Raw genomic sequence first — 17,188 nt, forward strand, 5'->3', positions numbered from 1 at the left:
TATCGTTATTCGTAACGGAACTTCGTTCTCAGGGGAGTTTCATGATATCGAATAGAGTACATTGTCCGAGAATATGTTCGAGCGAAAGGAGAGGAGCCTTTTCGATAAAAATATAATGGAACGAATTAACTCGGAATTTTATTGAATGTAAAAAATGCGTGAAATATTCCCAGCAGAATTCTATTATAAATTCTGCATAGAGATCGCGATATTATTATCGGGGAATATGTGTCGGAGTGAAAACATTTCAATGTTTCTAGATAAAGCATCAAGCTGAGTGGGCGATTGCAAAATTACGCGAAATAAACGAGACCATTTCTCTTATCCAATTGCAAATTGTAAAAAGGCTCCTTTCGTTTCGCTAAAATCGAAAAAAATTGGTTCATCGAGATTATATCACAGATTTGCATATCTCTTCGTTTCAGATCCGGCGACGAAAACCCAGAACGAAAATCGCGGTGCCAGATCGTCGGCGATCTTGCTGCCAATCACCTTCGCTATTGTTTGCGCATCGCTTATCGCTTAATCGGCCATATCGCTGAGACGAGAGACGGGAGGAAGGGACGATTTCAATCTTTTCTTCCCATAGCCAACACATAGACGAGACGTAGATAAGGAAAGATAGACTAGATCCTGCGATCGGAAAGATCGTTAGCGGATCGAATCGATCCGTTTCACGCGGGTCTCTTCCGGCGTCGACAAGAAGAAAGAAAGAGAGAAAGAGAGAGAGAGAGAGGAAGAGAGAGAGAGAGAGATTCAGTGCCCGCCGGAATCGTATATAACGCACTATTGATAATTTATCGGTGGCAGCGTGTTGGGCAGCGAAGCGTACTGTTCCTGCCGCGAGTCCCCTGTTGGAGGCACAGGGTGGTTTTCAATGATATATCGATGCGCGGGGAGTGCGGGAGACAGATTGGTAAAAGTATACGAGAAAGAGGGAGGAAAAAATGCGGCGAAAAAGGAAAGAAAATGAAAAGGAGCGAGTCGCGCCTGAGATGTCGCGCTTGTACAACGCGATGATAAATCTTGGGATGCTTCCGAGATGAAATTTTTCGGCAAAAAATTCGCTAGTTCCTTATATATAGAAATCCGATACCGTGGAACTGGAACGTGTAATGTTCTCCTCCGTGGAATTCGAAATTTATGGCTCTAAAATTTAAATAGGATTTTTCTCCAGAGTTATATATTTTCGCGGAGAGAAACTTGCGGACTTTTTTAAATCTGGATATATTGATTTTTTTACGATCATGCGGGATATTTATTCTTCCTAGTTCCGAAGGAACGAGTCAGCATTGGTACACATATATATCGTTTCAGTCCCAGAGTATCGAGACGATGATCGAGAATCGTTATTAATATCTAGGTCGGGAGGAATGCAAATCAGTATTCTCTCCATTATTTTTTTCCATGGGAAATTTTTCCGAAAGAAATTTACGATTTTATTTTGCGATAGAGTGTTGCACGAACAAAATACGATCGTAAGCCAAAGTTATTAGTGAAAAGTATTACGTATATATTCGTCGTTGTTAAAATTACGAGGCCATAAACAAAATTATCCTACGAGGAATCTTATCAAATCGCGCGCGATAATGTCATTAAAGTCAAAAAGGTATCAGGATGTGGACACTCGTCCATTTAGAAATATCAAGCGCGCCTAATATCTTACCGACTTCTTGACTTAGCGTATGCTCTCTCTCGCGAAACATCATAGACAACAACGTAAATCTAATCGCGCGAATCTCCGACAAAATTATTTCATCAAACGGGAAAATTTTTCAAGTCATGCTGGTATTATATAAGAATGCAGGATGGTCGCGAACCATCGATCGCCGGTTTCAGGAGGGACAAAACTTCCGATTCGAAGGTCGACGAGTCTCACTGTCCGTTTATCTTTCGCGAGAGGGGAAAAAGTATGTCGCGCCGCTCTGAGAAATGGCTTCGAGCAACGTTGTCTCTTCTCTGTTACATTGGATGTACATTTTGTTAGTTGCAAGTTGCAAGTAACGTATGAAAAATTGGCTAACAAGCGCCTAGAAAAGACTGCAATCGCGAATCGCGAAAAGATTCAGGGAGAAAAAGAGAGAGAGAGAGAGAGCTGATAGCGCGCCGATAACTCTGATAGATAATTAGTTGACAGATTCCATTCTTGCCTTTACAGGGCGGTATTCGATCTGTTTATGGAATCTAGACGTTTTCACTCAAAGTTTATTCCGACAAATGTAGAAATATTTTATTCGGGATTTACGTCTTTATCTCTTGTTAATTTATATCTTTATCTCGTCTTTGTTACAAAAGTAAAAAATTATTTAAATAAGAGAGATATTGAAATCTAAATTTTCTAACACATCGATTAGGTGTTTCTCTTTCTTCAATCTTGATATTATTTATTACAGAACTAAATTTGTTCTCTTTATTTGTACATATATCTTATTTCCATTTTTTTTAAATTTATTTTCTCGATGATCATTGAATCATATAAAGTCTAAATTCGATATCTCGTGCGATCACGTTCGGTGCCGAATACCAGATGTACATATGTACATGCAAAACGAAAGTATTTTACCTTCACTTGCTCTTGTATGACTCGTGCAAGAAGTCGTACGCAAATATCGTTATATTCTCGAGCCAATCGGCCGCGAATCGTGCGCCAACCAAACAGCAGTCACGTTAATAATAACGTGTGTGCCTCGTGTATTTCTCGTGCGCGCTGTTCTCCGTTTTTTGTATAAAGCAGGGAAAAGTGTCTTTTTCGCCCGCTTCGGCGGATGTCGTCATCGATATATTATTATTAGAAGAACGACAAAGGGGGGAGGAGGCCATATATTATCATCCGAACGTCGGTGATAACGCGCATATATATGCCATATATAAATATATATATATATATACATTATATACGTACGAAAGTTAACTGCCAAAATGCCAGTTACTACGCGATCGAGAGCTGATTTTTACTCGAGACGATAATTATTATTCGCTGCGCGAACCTTGAGATCCCTATGTAAATGTACTAGTGTGCGATACGTCTTCTCTGCGTGAGTATACACTCTTCTGTGATTTATCTTTCACTTTTCCTTCCTAGAAAAAAGGGGCCTTTTTAACGCAGCAGACACAAAAAAAATTTGTCGAATAAAATAAAACAAGAAAAAAAAACAAAAAAAAAACCCCGCGACTCGCTCCCGCTGAAATATTTTCGAGTTTTTTCAAGTAGATATTGATCCGGATAATTTGCCGGAAATTACGTAAATATATATGTCATTCTAGATCGTAATCAGTAGTCTCTCGAAAAATCGTCGGTATCGTGGATCATTCGACATTCGCATCAAAGTAATACATATACATTTCTTTTTTATTAATTTTACATACATATATTTTTTCTTATTTATTTTTCATTATTAATTATTTTAAAAGTTGGAAGAAAGTAAATCTTCTGCCAACTAATTATATAATTGATCATTTTTTAGCTTGTAATGTAGAATCTAATCAGCACAATAAATTTTCTTATTTATAATTATTTTTTCACAACACACAGTGCAATAACATTGGAGATATATTCATCGCAAATCATGATATTAACAAACAGTATTATAAGTTCGATGATACAATTGCATTATGGTACATTTTTACATCATCTTGCATATTAGATTATTCTTAAAAAGGATATCTATTCAGAGCTGACATATTAATTAACGCGATCGATCATAAAATGAAGCTCTGTGACAATTTTATTTTCATCGTAGAAGAAATGTCAATATTTTTTGGAAATTTTGCCAACGTATTAACTAATTGAAAAATACGTAACGTAAAATACGTAACGTGCCAAATCGGTTTACGTTCTCTCTAATATTCAATTATCATGCATAAATTAATTAATAAGAGCGCAAATATTCTAGTGGTATTGCAATTTTGATATTTTTAAATCATGATGTTACGTTTATATTAAAAAAGAAAATAGTTAAATTTTTACATTTTTATATACTTTGATATTTTTCATGGAAATACTTTGAAAGAGATTTTAATCTCTCGTTTTGCATTGTCACTTCTTCGTGCGGACTTTTTCGCGCTTCCCGAATAATTTTCGCGATTAATTCAACGATAATTCCAGATTGAGATCGTCGTCGATGATCCACGATCGCGATTCAGTAAAGATAACTAATCTTGAATATCTCGATGCCGTTATTTTTCTTAATGTCCAGAGCGTTCCATGACGCAAGATTCTTTCTTGGATCGATATCTTATATAGCATTACGATATTAACCAGCCGAATTGTATCTCATTATTAAAATTAAGGGTATTATCCCGTCACGTTTTTCACGCGCACATGACTCGCACATTTAACTTGACGGTAAAAGTCGAAAGAGGGAACTATTTCCACTGTGTTATATATATATATACGCGAAACCGAGGAACTTTCGACGTTCTCGTGGCAAATTTTGTGCACATGACACTTGAATCTGGCGATTTGCTTTTTAAATCAATCAGAATGCTTTTGAGACTCTGAAATGATTGCATATTTCCTAATTAATATATTAACTATAATATTATTAAAAAATGATAGTTTATGACGCGTAAAATTACGAGAAAATGGTGACTTTATTTTTTATTTTATATATTATAATCGAAAATTACATAAATTATTTGAAATTAATTTTGTTATTTTATATACATGTATATATATTTTTTTTCTTGAGGAGAGAGAAGAAAGCGATTTATTTGCGATACACTAGCTAAAAATTTTATTGTTCTGATTGATTTGATATAAGAAAGTATAAAAATGATAGTCGGCAACAAACAAAACATCGTTTCTTCGAGGTAGCGCGAGTCGCGACGTTTCGGCGACGCCGTATTCGTTTTGTATATTTGATTTTCGGATATCTTTGAGGATGAGTGAGTGCCTTTCTGAATATCCCTGGCCGTAGCGTCGCGTCGTCGTTCTTTGGATGAGAGAAAGAGTAACCCGAGTGACTACTCGAATAAGGGTGCGGAACCGAGCTCTTTCTCGCTATAGCGTACATGTGTATATGTCAGAATATATATATAATGATAGCTTTCTCTTTTCCTTTTGTAATTTCTTCCATCGTACACTCGCCTCTAACGTTTCTACGTGAGCTCTCCGAAGATATCTAGCAGCTTCGCAAACATTTATTCCAACATTGTGTTAGGATAACACATCGCGTGGGCGAAAGAGCGGATGGTTTGCAAATTGATAGAAATGCGATTGAATTATAGAAGCGAGATATGTTTGAATAATCTTGAGACGGTAATCTCTCATTTCCGATTTGGCCAACGATATAGACCTCTCGATATAAAATATTCAACACATCTATTTTAAACGACCTTATTTTATAAATTATTGAAGTAAATATCTATTAAAAATAAGATCAAATCAATTGCCTTTAGTTTTAGATATATCTTGTGAAATTGAATTCAGAAACGTCCCTCGTGTGATTTAAAGTGTTGAGGATTCTACCCCGCACAACATACATCTCAAAATGAAAGTATTGCCTTTTACAGATATATATTATTAAATATTTGTACGAAACTCTCAAAATATTACAATGATATTTTTTTCTTCAGAGATCTCAAAATTGGATATCAAGTCTAGATACTAAAAATAAAAGAATAGATATATAGGATTCTTAAAGTGACTATCTAGTTTGGAATTATAAAAAGCTTTTAAGAAAAAAATATAAATACATAATTTAAATAAAATATATACTCATGGATTTAATTTAATTATTAGTTTCGTGACCATCAATATCTTTATATTAGACTTTAAAACGATCAATTTTTTCACGGAATAAACTTATAAATACATAAAATTGTTAATAATAATGGACATGCCGTTATAACAATTTTTTAAAACATCTATAATTTTATCAAAAAAGTCACTTTAGAAATATCCTATATGTATGAAATTTAAAAGAAATTAGGCGTTTTCTCTCTCAAAGAAAGCAATATATAGCAATGATTTTATCATCAAATCGCTAACGAAGGAAATTCGATATCTGAATCCGTTTTGCGATGATCCAATTAGATCATTTATATCCATTTATTCGATGAGAGAGAGAGAGAGAGAGAACAACAGCCCATGACAAACGCCGATTCACTCTCTTGAACGTGTCATTGTCCGGGAGATCTCTTCCCTTTCAGAGCTCTAATAAGATCGAAATCCGGTGAAAGAGAACGAACCGGACTCGCCATGGTGATGCCCGTAGCGCAAAGAGCCCTAATTCAGCGTGGGTCAGGCATGCAATTGTTCGACTTTACCGTCGTAATTCGTCAATTTCGCAGGCTTTTGTCGGGCATATTTAAGCAGCGCATTCAGACAAATCTCTCAAACGTGCGCGCGACTCGTCCTTACGTCTGCCAACATCGGTCGGTCTTGGACCCTCGTTGCCTCGTTTCCTGGTGACGATTTCGATACAGATACTAATTTGTCATAGTACGCGTAAACGATAATGTAACAATGTTTAGAACGATAATGTAACAAAATTTAGAACAATTATAACGTTGCGTCAATTAATATCTTATTTCATATCATTAGTATTATTATTCTAACATTGCCGAGATAACAATCATCATACGTGCTGGTTTCAGAAAATGTGCGTTATACGTTTATTTAAACTTAACATGAAGATCGTTCAAGTCATTAACATAATCAGGAAATTGGAGTTTATAAGACTGAAGATGTGTGTGGGGGATAATGTCCGTGTTGATACGGCTTTAATTTAATGGCTAATTTAATGACAACGATCCGCTCTTTCGTCATCAAAATTTGCGAGAGAATAAGGACAAGGAGAGAGATAAGCGGGTGCTGTAGAAAATGCGAGTTACACACGATGCAAGAAAATAGAAATGAGAATGTGAAAGAGAGAGAAAGAGAGAGCGAAAAAGAAGGAAAGTGATCTGTAAATATATAACGAATGCCTGCTGTATTTATATAGTTATTAATACGTTAAAAATATCGACCTAAATGAAAGTAGCAGCTAATAAAGCAATTATTAAAGTAATTATCGACGAAGTAACCGTTAATTATAATGTTGAAGCGAGTCTAATTATATTATGATATGCGTAAAGGAAACATATGCGAAGATGCGAACGCGGAAGGAAACTCGAGCGATCGATTAGGAATACAATTTTTTCTTTTTTCTTTTTTTTTTTTCATCAATACGCGTATCGCATCTCTCGTTGTTATTGCCATTTGCCTCGTATAGCGAAGCGGTTTGTCTCCTTATCTTGAGATTTTCTTCGTTTATCTTGTGAGAGCGAATGCGGGGAACGAGACGCGAACGAAATACACGAACAATCGTTCTTATAATCGTTCGATCGAATCGCTTTGTAATTATACCTATGTAATTAAGAATGAGAGAGAGAGAGAGAGAGAACGAACATATGTGTGTGTGTGTCTATATGTGAGAGAAAAAGAGTGCGCGCATTTGTTCCGATTACACTGTATAACAATTATTAGTCTAGCATGATGCATATTTTATCGTACGTACTAACAAGATCCGTTGTTTTTTTTACGGAACCATTGCGTTACACACTTAGCTATTTAATGCGTCTTGCAATATTTATTGTTGCGCCTTGCGTTTACTATGTGATATAGGGCTACTTATATTATTATCTCGTCGCGTTCTTGTTTCACTATCTAATTGGGCGAGAATCAACGCGCGTTTCCCGACGTCGTCGGGCGAAAGGAAGGAGATCAACTGTTCGCGTTGCTCCATCGATCGTTTATTGCACTTCGTTTAATTACATAATCGTCCGAACTGATTATAAACTCGTCGCGATAACGATGTTGACGACGTTAATTATACATACAATCGCGATTGTAACAGATTAATTTTCTTCATATGTGATGATTCCACTATTCTATCAGATTGTAATAAAAATAGCTTTGCCTATTATTTCAAAAATTCTGAAATATCTCGACATTTTTATCGTAGAATTATAGACAAACTAACAAAATTCAAGCTGTGAAAGTATAATCCCCTTCCCTCCCCTCCTTCTCCTTCGACTTTTAAAGAGGCAATTTCGATTCGTAGTTAGACAAGCGAAAATAGTGTATGTAACATGAGATAGTTTCGATCACGCGCAGTCCTCTCGATTAAGTCACTAACCCAAATTGAACGAGAAAGCGGTAGTAAAGTGAGCGTAGGTAAAAAGAAGATGCGACAGAGAGGGAGAAGAATGCGAACGATGATCGTGAGCAATCTACATATGTATATAATGTGTCTACGCGTACATTCTTGTGTGCCTGTATGCGCATTCTTATATACATACATTATACCTACACACGCACGCGTACAGGAACGTGTACCTGCGCGCGCGCGCGCGCGCGCGTTATCATAAGTGTTATACGAGAGATTAAAATTATTATTAATTATTATCGCGGTTAATTCAGTCGCGACGACGCGTACACGTCAATCGGCGACGATCTGTAAAAACTGTTTACGAGTGAATGACGAATAAAATATTATACAACAATGTGAGAGCTTGTCTGTATCCTGGTAAGTCGCGCGAAAACGATTCTAAGAAGTAACGTGATAAAATTTAGATTATCGATGACAAAATCATAAAAATATAATAATTATTAGTGATTAAGTTATATATCGTTGGAAAAAATAATTGTATAATGTGTTGCTTATCGAGATACAGAATATCAAGTTGCAAATAATTTTATTAGTATAATACTGATTAGTGATATTACTAATTTTTTATTAGTAATATTGATTGGTGATATTACTAATTAATATTAACTAATTTTACCTAATATTTTTAAATGTAAAATAGTTAAGACTTTTTTATTGTCTTTCATAGAATCTTACCGCGAAGATCGATAGAAGCGCTCAGTAACTCATTCATTCTTTACGTCATAATGATTTATTGCTGGTGTTATACTTACAATAATTTCTGCACTTTCACGTAATGCGTACAATATAAATTATCTGTGACTTGGCAAATTCAATAGTAAAGATACATCATTTTTAGAGGATCCTTTGCCATCGCAATACAGTGTTTATAAAGTGCGACTTATTGTCGTCATAATATGAACTTGAACGATGAGATGTATTACATTTTTCTACCGGCACTGAATTTTTACATATTTTTCATATTTTTTTATGTATACGGCAAATATGGAGAAATTTGTGTACGAAATTCTTAGATACTTTATACAATGTGTTAATTTTTTTGGCAAAGTATAAAAGTCTTAATTATATTCTAGAGAAGACGTTTTGTCTCTTTGGAATCTGTTTAGATTCAAAATTAATCGTCTGTTTGATTAGATTAGACTGCCTCTTTAAATTTGGCAGAAAAATCCTCTTTCATACTCGATCTTTGGCTCGATATCGAGTAAGTGTTGCTGAAATCTTAGAGAAAAACATGTCGCCTCAAGTCCATATAAAATTTCCGTCTTTTGGGGATTGTATCTGTTTACATTCGATGCTCGCATGTTTCTTCAGATTTCAATACCTCTCTCTCCCAAAAGCTCAGTAGCTTTCCACGTAGTTTTCCTTGGTGAACAGCGTCCTTTTTCAACCTGACGATTGTCAAAGATCTTGGCGCTATTGATTATTTTACTCTCCATCGTTCGATAATAAGGCCGACACATCGCCAATTCTATTCTTAGCCGAATCAATTTTCTTCGTTCACTTCCGGGAATATCATCACGAATAACACATTATTCTCTTTGATAAGAAAACTTTATTGCGCAATAGTTGCACAAGAGTTGTCTTGCTCGCGTTTTCGAATACGTTTGATGAATGTACTTAAAAGCTTGATCAAGTTCTCGATACCTTCCAAATAATTAAAATCCAAATCGGAGTCATCCGCAGGGAAAACGTGTGTAAAATCAATCATGTTTACTCTGACCCAATTGCAGTTGTTTTCTATGTTGCGAATATCTTTAATCGTGACGTTATTCGTGCATGGAAGCGAAAATTGGCTCGGACAAGATCGACAGAGGCGGTTTATCTTAAAATCTGGACTATAAAATCCGCTCCGATTCAATATCTGCTCACACGCTATCGGCACGGATCCGCTGAGACTTACGCTCCTTTTGAGTATTGGTCTACTTGTCTGCGCCTCCATCCAATTTCTCTTGATTCCTACGTTGGAAACGGACGCGACCAACGCGACTTGCTCGGATACGTTTGGGCCTGAAGTGGTACGACTCGTCGACGGAAAGAACGCGGACTTATCTCTGGAGTACATCTGATCATTGGGATCTTCATTATCAGAACGACAGCACTGCCGTAATTTTCGAGCGTCGTAGGCGACCAAAAGTGAACTGGAGTAGAAGCGATATTTCCGCTGTATACGGAAGAACAGCATGATTCTCCCCAGGAGTGACAACAGTGCGAAGATCAACTGCCGACAGGCTGGCCTCTCAGGTGTTATGTTCAAGAAAGTTTCATTGCATGAAAAAAAATTTTTAACGCGGTTTTGAAAGATGTAAAACTTAAAGTCTTATCACTAAGTCATAAAATATGTCGCAAAGATTTTTCTTCTCATTAATGCGCCCAACGCTGCTAACGTCTAATTTGCTATTGACTCTAGAACATTGACATGGAATTATTATCGTTTAATATAATAATATGATTTAAAATATAGTAATAGAAAATTATACAATATAGGAAAGGATCAATAGAATGTGCGCAATTATTTTAAATTATGACAAAATATGACGAAATATCATAGAAGCAACGTGATTAAGTCCTGTCAAGGTTCTAGAGTTAAAACTCGTTCCATTGATATTTGCAATTTGAAAAATACACTAATTTTGATTTCCGATCGATCACCAGTGAGTTAAGAGACTTAGCCTTAGCCATGCTCGAATCGGAGGCGGACAACGTGCTATCTCGGTTATTTAAGAAAACTCACTACGCCCTACGTCCTGAAATAGACTTTTAGTATTCGTAAATCTTGAATTCATTTGCATCGGGTGACAGTTATTCTTTTTTTTTCTTATCGAACTTTGTATGTCTCCTAAAACTCTAAAGCAGATACCTTCTACGACGCCCTTGGCATCAAGTTTCTTGCCATAATCTCTGTCAAATTTTTTTAATCGTCCAGTGGAGAGACAATATACTTGAAAACCGGTTATACAAAAACCATAAGCACGCTTCGATTCGGCATACTTGATTTCTTCCGTTGCCCTCTTCTCTGGCGTGGCTAAAGGATCCCACGTGCGACGGCCAATCTTGATATCCATCACACATGGTTCTGCCATGCCCTCCGTGATATCCTTAAGCTTGAGAAACTTCGTACCTGTCATCAAATAAATAGATTAGATAAAATATTAATATTGATAGATGCTATCTAGATATCAAGATAAATAATATTCATAACAGTAAATTCTAATACAATTAATTCTTATACAATTACAATTGATATATTCTATAAATGCATGTATAATTTTATATTATTTACATTATATACATTATATATAAAAAAAATGTTGAGAGAGAAAGAGATCAAGTTAAACGTCGTTTCACTTTAATTACAAAGATATTGTATCGCGTTTAGATTGTAGGAAAATCTTTACGTTTGTTAAAGACTTGTAGTTCTGTTGTGCCAAAATAGCATGGAACGAATTTTTTTAGTTGCACTATCGTGGCATCATGGGAATTCTTCAAGTCCTCGTAGAATGCAATTTCTCTTTCCCCGATGATCGCTTTAGTCGCCGGTTTCAATACATGTCCAGTCCGTCTGCATACCAACATGCCTGCATAAATACACCCCTTTGTAAATTTATCTAATACACATAAACAAATATTAATACTATCGATAAATGTGTGATATATTATTTCCAATTATATTCAAATGATATAAAATATTATTGCATATATGTTATTTTATAATTAATATTATAGAGATTCTCTGCTTATGCTTCAGATCGATAAATTAAAAGTAGTATATAGGAATACATAGATCGACCTTAATATATATTTTTGAATGCGGTGTGTACAAAAATATGCGCAAGATAAGATTAGAATTGAGCAATTATTAGAATAGTACTAAATCAAGAGGAGATAAATCAACCGTGCAAAATGCAAACATTTCTGAATTTTCATCAGACTTCAAACATTACTTGATATAATTTGTAATCTTCTATTATTTTACGTATATTTTAAAAAAAGAGGAAGAGGAATTCCTTTTACATTTTAAATTCTGAACAAAAAGATCTGAGTTTAATAAGATATAATAAAGATCTAAATTTAATATATCTTGAAAAACTTTTATTTTGAAAAACACACTCTCAATAACTTGCATTAATTTTAATTAAATTTAATTTATTATAAATTTTGAATTTTGTGTCAATAATTATATAATGGTTCCATCTGCCTCTTTGTATACATGATTAATTTATATTAATATATAATTTTATACTGCTTTACATTAATATATAATATTTTATATATTAATTATATATTCATATAATTTTATATTGAAATTTATGTGATATAACTTTACATTAAATCATACCAATATATAATTTTAAATATCCCACAAATAAAATGCGCGCAAAATTTTCGCACTTACCAATAGTGTGTCTATCACCGTCGAAGAAGTGGCCGGCCATCTGACATTCTAGGGGATTCAGTCCATCGGGGAACATACATCCTGCCAATCCGGAGGTCGTTTTGCTCCATTCCACATGCGGCATTTTATCGACATGGCTCTCGTCTGATTCTAGAGTCGTCATAATTAATAGCGGAAGATACGGCAACAATTATCTCTGCAATTAAACGTCGCGCGTTCCTCGTAGATCACGTCGGGGGTTCGGTGCACTTTCGCTAAACACACATTCTATAAATATGCGAAAATAATTTACAATATATTATTTATTAATATGTTATAAATTTTTTTTCTTGTAGTGTTACTTTGACAAAGAGGGAGAGAGAGAGAGACGCGACGATCGATGCGAAATTTTTTATCGCGTATGTAAAAAATTGCGCTCACCTTGAAATTAACACGGTTTCGCTTATCATTGGATTTAATACGTGTTTTTATTCGAATACGTACATCTTCGCGCGAAATTTTTCACTGCAACTCGGAGCGACTGAGCGCGCTCTTTAATAATCACTCTTTTAATCGTTCTGCGAATTTATTCTTTTCCTTGTATCTTTCCGTGTATCTTTCCGTTATCTCTTTAGCTATCTCTCTTACCGGTTTTTTCCTAGTACACTTTAAGTAGACAATTATCGCAAAAGATATAACGTATCGGTGATGTCAAATAACAACGAACGATGACACAATAATCGAGTATCAATTTATATTAATATCGAACGTTGTGCTTAGATTTATTCTTTTTTGCCGAATTAGAATAGAAAATGAGATAGATATAAATCTATAAAAATTCAAGAGAGAAAGAAAAAACGAGAAATGGAAAAAGTTCAGCTAAATAGAACAGATTTATTGCTGCACTTTGCCTTTAATTGTTTCAAAATTATGTATATAATATATGTTGACATATATATATGACATCATATATTATATAATTTTGAAACAATGAAAGGCAAAGTGCAGCAATAAATCTATTCTATTTAGCTGAACTTTTTGCATTTCTCGTTTTTTCTTTCTCTCTTGAATTTTATATATATATATATATGACATCATATATATTATAAAAATACTAATGATATCTAATATATATATCCAAAAATTGTCAAATTATTTCAAAACGAAAATTATCTAAAAATATATTCGAATATATATACATCTAAATATTCAAATGAAAGATATAGAAAGATCGTCTTCAGAGACGCCGGTTTAATTTTCGCGCTCCTACGGTGAAACTCCATAATGAAATTTACGTTTCTCGGATGAGATGCAATTTTCGAATTCGAGTCAAATCGAATTGTTTTGACACACGAAACCGCGATAATCGCGAGCGATGATCATTCGCTGACAAAGCCGAGATAATTGTCGCGAGATAAGCCCGTATCGCGAGTACTCCGAAAACTCGCCTTGAAGCTTTCAAGATAAATCGCGCGCGTAAATCTCGGAATTAACTGCCTTATTTAAAAAATAAATAAATAAATAAATAAATAAATAAAAAAAAAATCGCGTCTAACCTCACTCCACTTTTCTCTCTCTGTCACTTACTCTCCTCCCCCCTCTCTCTCTTTCTGTCACTCTACCTGCTCGCGTGCACGCTTCGCGTGAAAATAACAAAAGATCGATATATAAACCGTACACACGTATTTTCTTTCTTTCTCTCTCTCTTTGGATTCGGTTGTTAGCCCGATCTTACGCGCGCGCCGTTTATAACCTATACCGCGAACGCGACGACGACGCGAAAACTCACGGTGATCGCGCGTAGACGACGAGGCGTATCTTTTCTCGATAAGCAAAAATACCGTTCTCGTTAGATCGACTACGTTTGCCAAAGTTTCCGTTGCCTCTCATCCGTCCGCACTCGTCACGATACCATTCCGTTATATGTGCTTTCACCGCCGTCAGAGCGCTCTGCTACGTACACAGCTTTAGAGCATGAACGTAAATATCAACGTAGACATGTCGAGCCGTTGACATTTCAGCATGTCGTCTGCTTCGCGAGCTCAACACGGCTGTCGATAAAATGGCGGAATCACCAATAACTGTCCAATTAGGTGGAGGAACCACCGATATTCCATTTCGATCGACCAATCAAAACGAAAAGAGCAAACGTTTCTTCATTCTGATTGGTTGACGCAATTCTTTGAGGCATCTCTAGTATCTCGATGATCATAGTCAAAAAAGATGTATACAAAGACGCATGTCACTTTGGCTATAGATACAGAGTTGTATTATTTAGTCGTATAATTTTCAGTTCAAATTTTTGTTATATTAGAAAACTCTTATGCAAAATTATTTAGATGAGTTAGTCTGTAATTAAGTAATACTTGCTTTATATCGTGAATTTAGAAATTATCTTCAGTTTTGAATAATAGAGGTATGTTAAATTTTTATTTCATCGTTACAATTAAAATTATATTATTTTAAATAATTTACTAATATTTTTATGAATTATGTCTCATCAAAATAATATAATGCATTTCTACTATATAACTCGGTAGCTGCCAGCAAATGATAGATTTCGAGGTGCATTAATTTTATTCGAAAATAAAATTGTAGTTATTCTTAAACTGTCCATTTCATACATCTCGTATCTAGATGAGTACCTAGACACTTTATGCAACAATATCTTGCACCGCAAGGTATACATGTGTAATTACTAGGAAAACCACATACTGCGCAAAAATGCCTCTCGGGAAATCGAGAAGGTGGTGCCTGAGCACAAGTATAATTTGGTGGATTAGAATTTATATTCAGATCTTCCTCGACAAGCTGAGCAAACGTTTTGCGAAAGCGTTGCTTGTAGTATTCCGCAGAGCGAGTTTTCTTTTTTCGGCTGCCACCTCTATTGTCTAGTGTCTCTTGAAATTTTGGTACTTTTTTGCTCATCACTAAAATGAAAAAATTCAATTGATTGTAATATTATTCGTTGCAATATATTTAGGGTAGGTGTATTTTGATGGCATACCTAAGTCAGCATGTGGATCATCATGGAAATTATCTTGTTCCAATGCTTCCAAGGCCTTCTTTTGCCTGCGTTTACGAGCAACATCGTCAAGCACTCTCTTTTGAAATGCATCCTTTATTCTACCAGATTCTCGAGCCATTCTTTGATTTTATAATATTACAAGTCTTAAAGTATAAATTTTTATATATCTTCTTTTGTTTTGTTTATTTTTCTGCATATGTGAATGATATTTGATCCATTAGATCATCCACTTTTGCTTGCAAAGTGTCTAATATATCAGCAGATATAAATAGGTGTCTCTCGTCCAGATCTTGAATTATAAACTTTCTTCCCAGTGCAGATGTTTCATCCAAATGTAGGAGAAACTGTTTCATAGCTGCATCACTAAAAATACACAATTTTGTTTAATTAATAATTTTTGTAATATTGCAGATACATAGATACCATGTCCAGAAGAAAAGGTGTTTCACTCGATGAGAAACGTTTAAGAATAATACAAATATTTCATGAAAAAAAAGAATTCTTTACGCTAAAGGAAATTGAAAAAATTGCTTCAAAGGAAAAGAAAATTGTGGTGCAATCTGTTCAAGATGTACTACAAGCATTGGTGGATGATGGTTTAGTACAATCTGAGAAAATTGGCAATTCTATATTCTTTTGGAAATTTCCAGGGTAATTCTATGAAAATTATATATTGCTGTGTTCAAAAAAACCACAGGATAGAAAATAGTTGAGAAATTATATTTTATAGACAAAATATTGCTGCAACGGAATGCAAAATAGCAGATACAAGCAAAAAGATAGTTGAAACAGAATTTAAACTTCAAAAGCTGAAGGAAGAGATACAGAAAGAAAAGGTGACATAAAAATTAATATTATATATTTAATGTCATACTAAATTCATATCTAGTATTTTTTGCAATTATCATTTATTATATAGGAATTAAAGAATGATACAGAGGAGAGGAGAATATTATTGGAAGAAGTGGAATGTTTAAAGAAAGAGGAACAAGAAATTCAAAAGCAAATTGCCAAATTCAGTGTTATCAATCCAGAAGAAATTGCAGAAATAAAAAGGAAAGCACAGGTATCGAGCACTAAAATAAATCTAATAATTAATTTATCTCTTTCTTAAATATCAAGCGACAATTTTAATCATTTTTATATTCCATTTAACGAGATATGTAATATTAAATTTTACTGAAATTGGCAATGTGTAATGCTTTGTTAGAGGGCCAAAGACCTAGCAAATATATGGACGGACAACATTTTTGCTATACAGAGCTGGTCCAGAACTAAGTTTAACATCTCGGAACAAGATCTCAATAAGCAATTTAATATTCCTGATGGCTTGGATTACATAGAATAAGTCTCATTCTCTGCTAGCTTGTAATTTGTTATTAACAAATTATTTTTTTTATTTTTTTTTAAATAAACTTACCATTCAACTAGAATGCCTTTTGTGACATTTACCATGTCTCGGAATTATCTTCTCTTGAGAAAAATAAATAATGAGGGTCGGGTTTTGATAAATAACGCTTTTTAAACTTTTAGCAAGCTCCCTCGCGTGCTGAAAGAAACGCGAATAATCACTTTTCCAGATCATTCATCGGATAAACCAGAACAAACTAAATAACATAAAGCATAAAGAAA

General features: G+C 34.6%; 5 protein-coding genes across 16 annotated transcripts in view; 2 read left to right on the forward strand and 3 right to left on the reverse strand.

Moving 5' to 3' along the window:
- Nucleotides 1-8,490, forward strand: part of LOC105253693 (division abnormally delayed protein) — a 55,415-nt gene extending 46,925 nt beyond the window's left edge. Inside the window, exon 8 of the mRNA XM_011261876.3 lies at nucleotides 426-8,490. Coding sequence (XP_011260178.1) covers nucleotides 426-526 — 101 coding nt within the window. The 3' untranslated portion in view covers nucleotides 527-8,490. The remainder of the gene's footprint in view (nucleotides 1-425) is intronic.
- A 373-nt stretch (nucleotides 8,491-8,863) lies between these two features.
- On the reverse strand, nucleotides 8,864-14,482 carry LOC105253694 (inositol polyphosphate multikinase). Of its 12 annotated transcripts, none has more exons than XM_025406218.1 (5): nucleotides 14,211-14,482; nucleotides 12,550-12,803; nucleotides 11,552-11,731; nucleotides 11,145-11,274; nucleotides 8,864-10,423 (listed from the first exon to the last, which is right to left on the reverse strand). In XM_025406218.1, exons 2-5 carry the CDS (start codon nucleotides 12,710-12,712, stop codon nucleotides 9,709-9,711), a joined length of 1,188 nt encoding a protein of 395 aa, XP_025262003.1. In that variant the 5' UTR covers nucleotides 12,713-12,803; nucleotides 14,211-14,482; the 3' UTR covers nucleotides 8,864-9,708. The 12 variants fall into 12 exon arrangements, with proteins under 12 accessions (XP_025262003.1, XP_025262002.1, XP_025262000.1 ...); XM_025406217.1 differs by having other exon boundaries at nucleotides 12,550-12,816; XM_025406215.1 differs by having other exon boundaries at nucleotides 12,550-12,816; nucleotides 14,207-14,482.
- Nucleotides 14,483-14,549: 67 nt separating this feature from the next.
- Nucleotides 14,550-16,964, forward strand: LOC105253696 (meiotic nuclear division protein 1 homolog). Its single transcript, XM_011261895.3, has 5 exons — nucleotides 14,550-14,944; nucleotides 15,968-16,207; nucleotides 16,287-16,392; nucleotides 16,476-16,622; nucleotides 16,767-16,964. Exons 2-5 carry the CDS (start codon nucleotides 15,981-15,983, stop codon nucleotides 16,902-16,904), a joined length of 618 nt encoding a protein of 205 aa, XP_011260197.1. The 5' UTR covers nucleotides 14,550-14,944; nucleotides 15,968-15,980; the 3' UTR covers nucleotides 16,905-16,964.
- On the reverse strand, nucleotides 15,090-15,858 carry LOC105253695 (zinc finger HIT domain-containing protein 1). The gene is made up of 2 exons (XM_011261893.3): nucleotides 15,536-15,858; nucleotides 15,090-15,458 (listed from the first exon to the last, which is right to left on the reverse strand). The coding sequence occupies exons 1-2, from the start codon at nucleotides 15,672-15,674 to the stop codon at nucleotides 15,133-15,135; spliced, it is 465 nt and encodes a 154-aa protein (XP_011260195.1). The 5' UTR covers nucleotides 15,675-15,858; the 3' UTR covers nucleotides 15,090-15,132.
- Nucleotides 15,704-17,188, reverse strand: LOC109610155 (general transcription factor IIH subunit 5). The gene is made up of 2 exons (XM_020028246.2): nucleotides 16,977-17,188; nucleotides 15,704-15,919 (listed from the first exon to the last, which is right to left on the reverse strand). Exons 1-2 carry the CDS (start codon nucleotides 17,009-17,011, stop codon nucleotides 15,739-15,741), a joined length of 216 nt encoding a protein of 71 aa, XP_019883805.1. The 5' UTR covers nucleotides 17,012-17,188; the 3' UTR covers nucleotides 15,704-15,738.

This window comes from Camponotus floridanus, unplaced genomic scaffold (genome assembly GCF_003227725.1).
Source record: "Camponotus floridanus strain SB8 unplaced genomic scaffold, Cflo_v7.5 scaffold136, whole genome shotgun sequence".
Lineage (NCBI taxonomy): Eukaryota > Metazoa > Arthropoda > Insecta > Hymenoptera > Formicidae > Camponotus > Camponotus floridanus.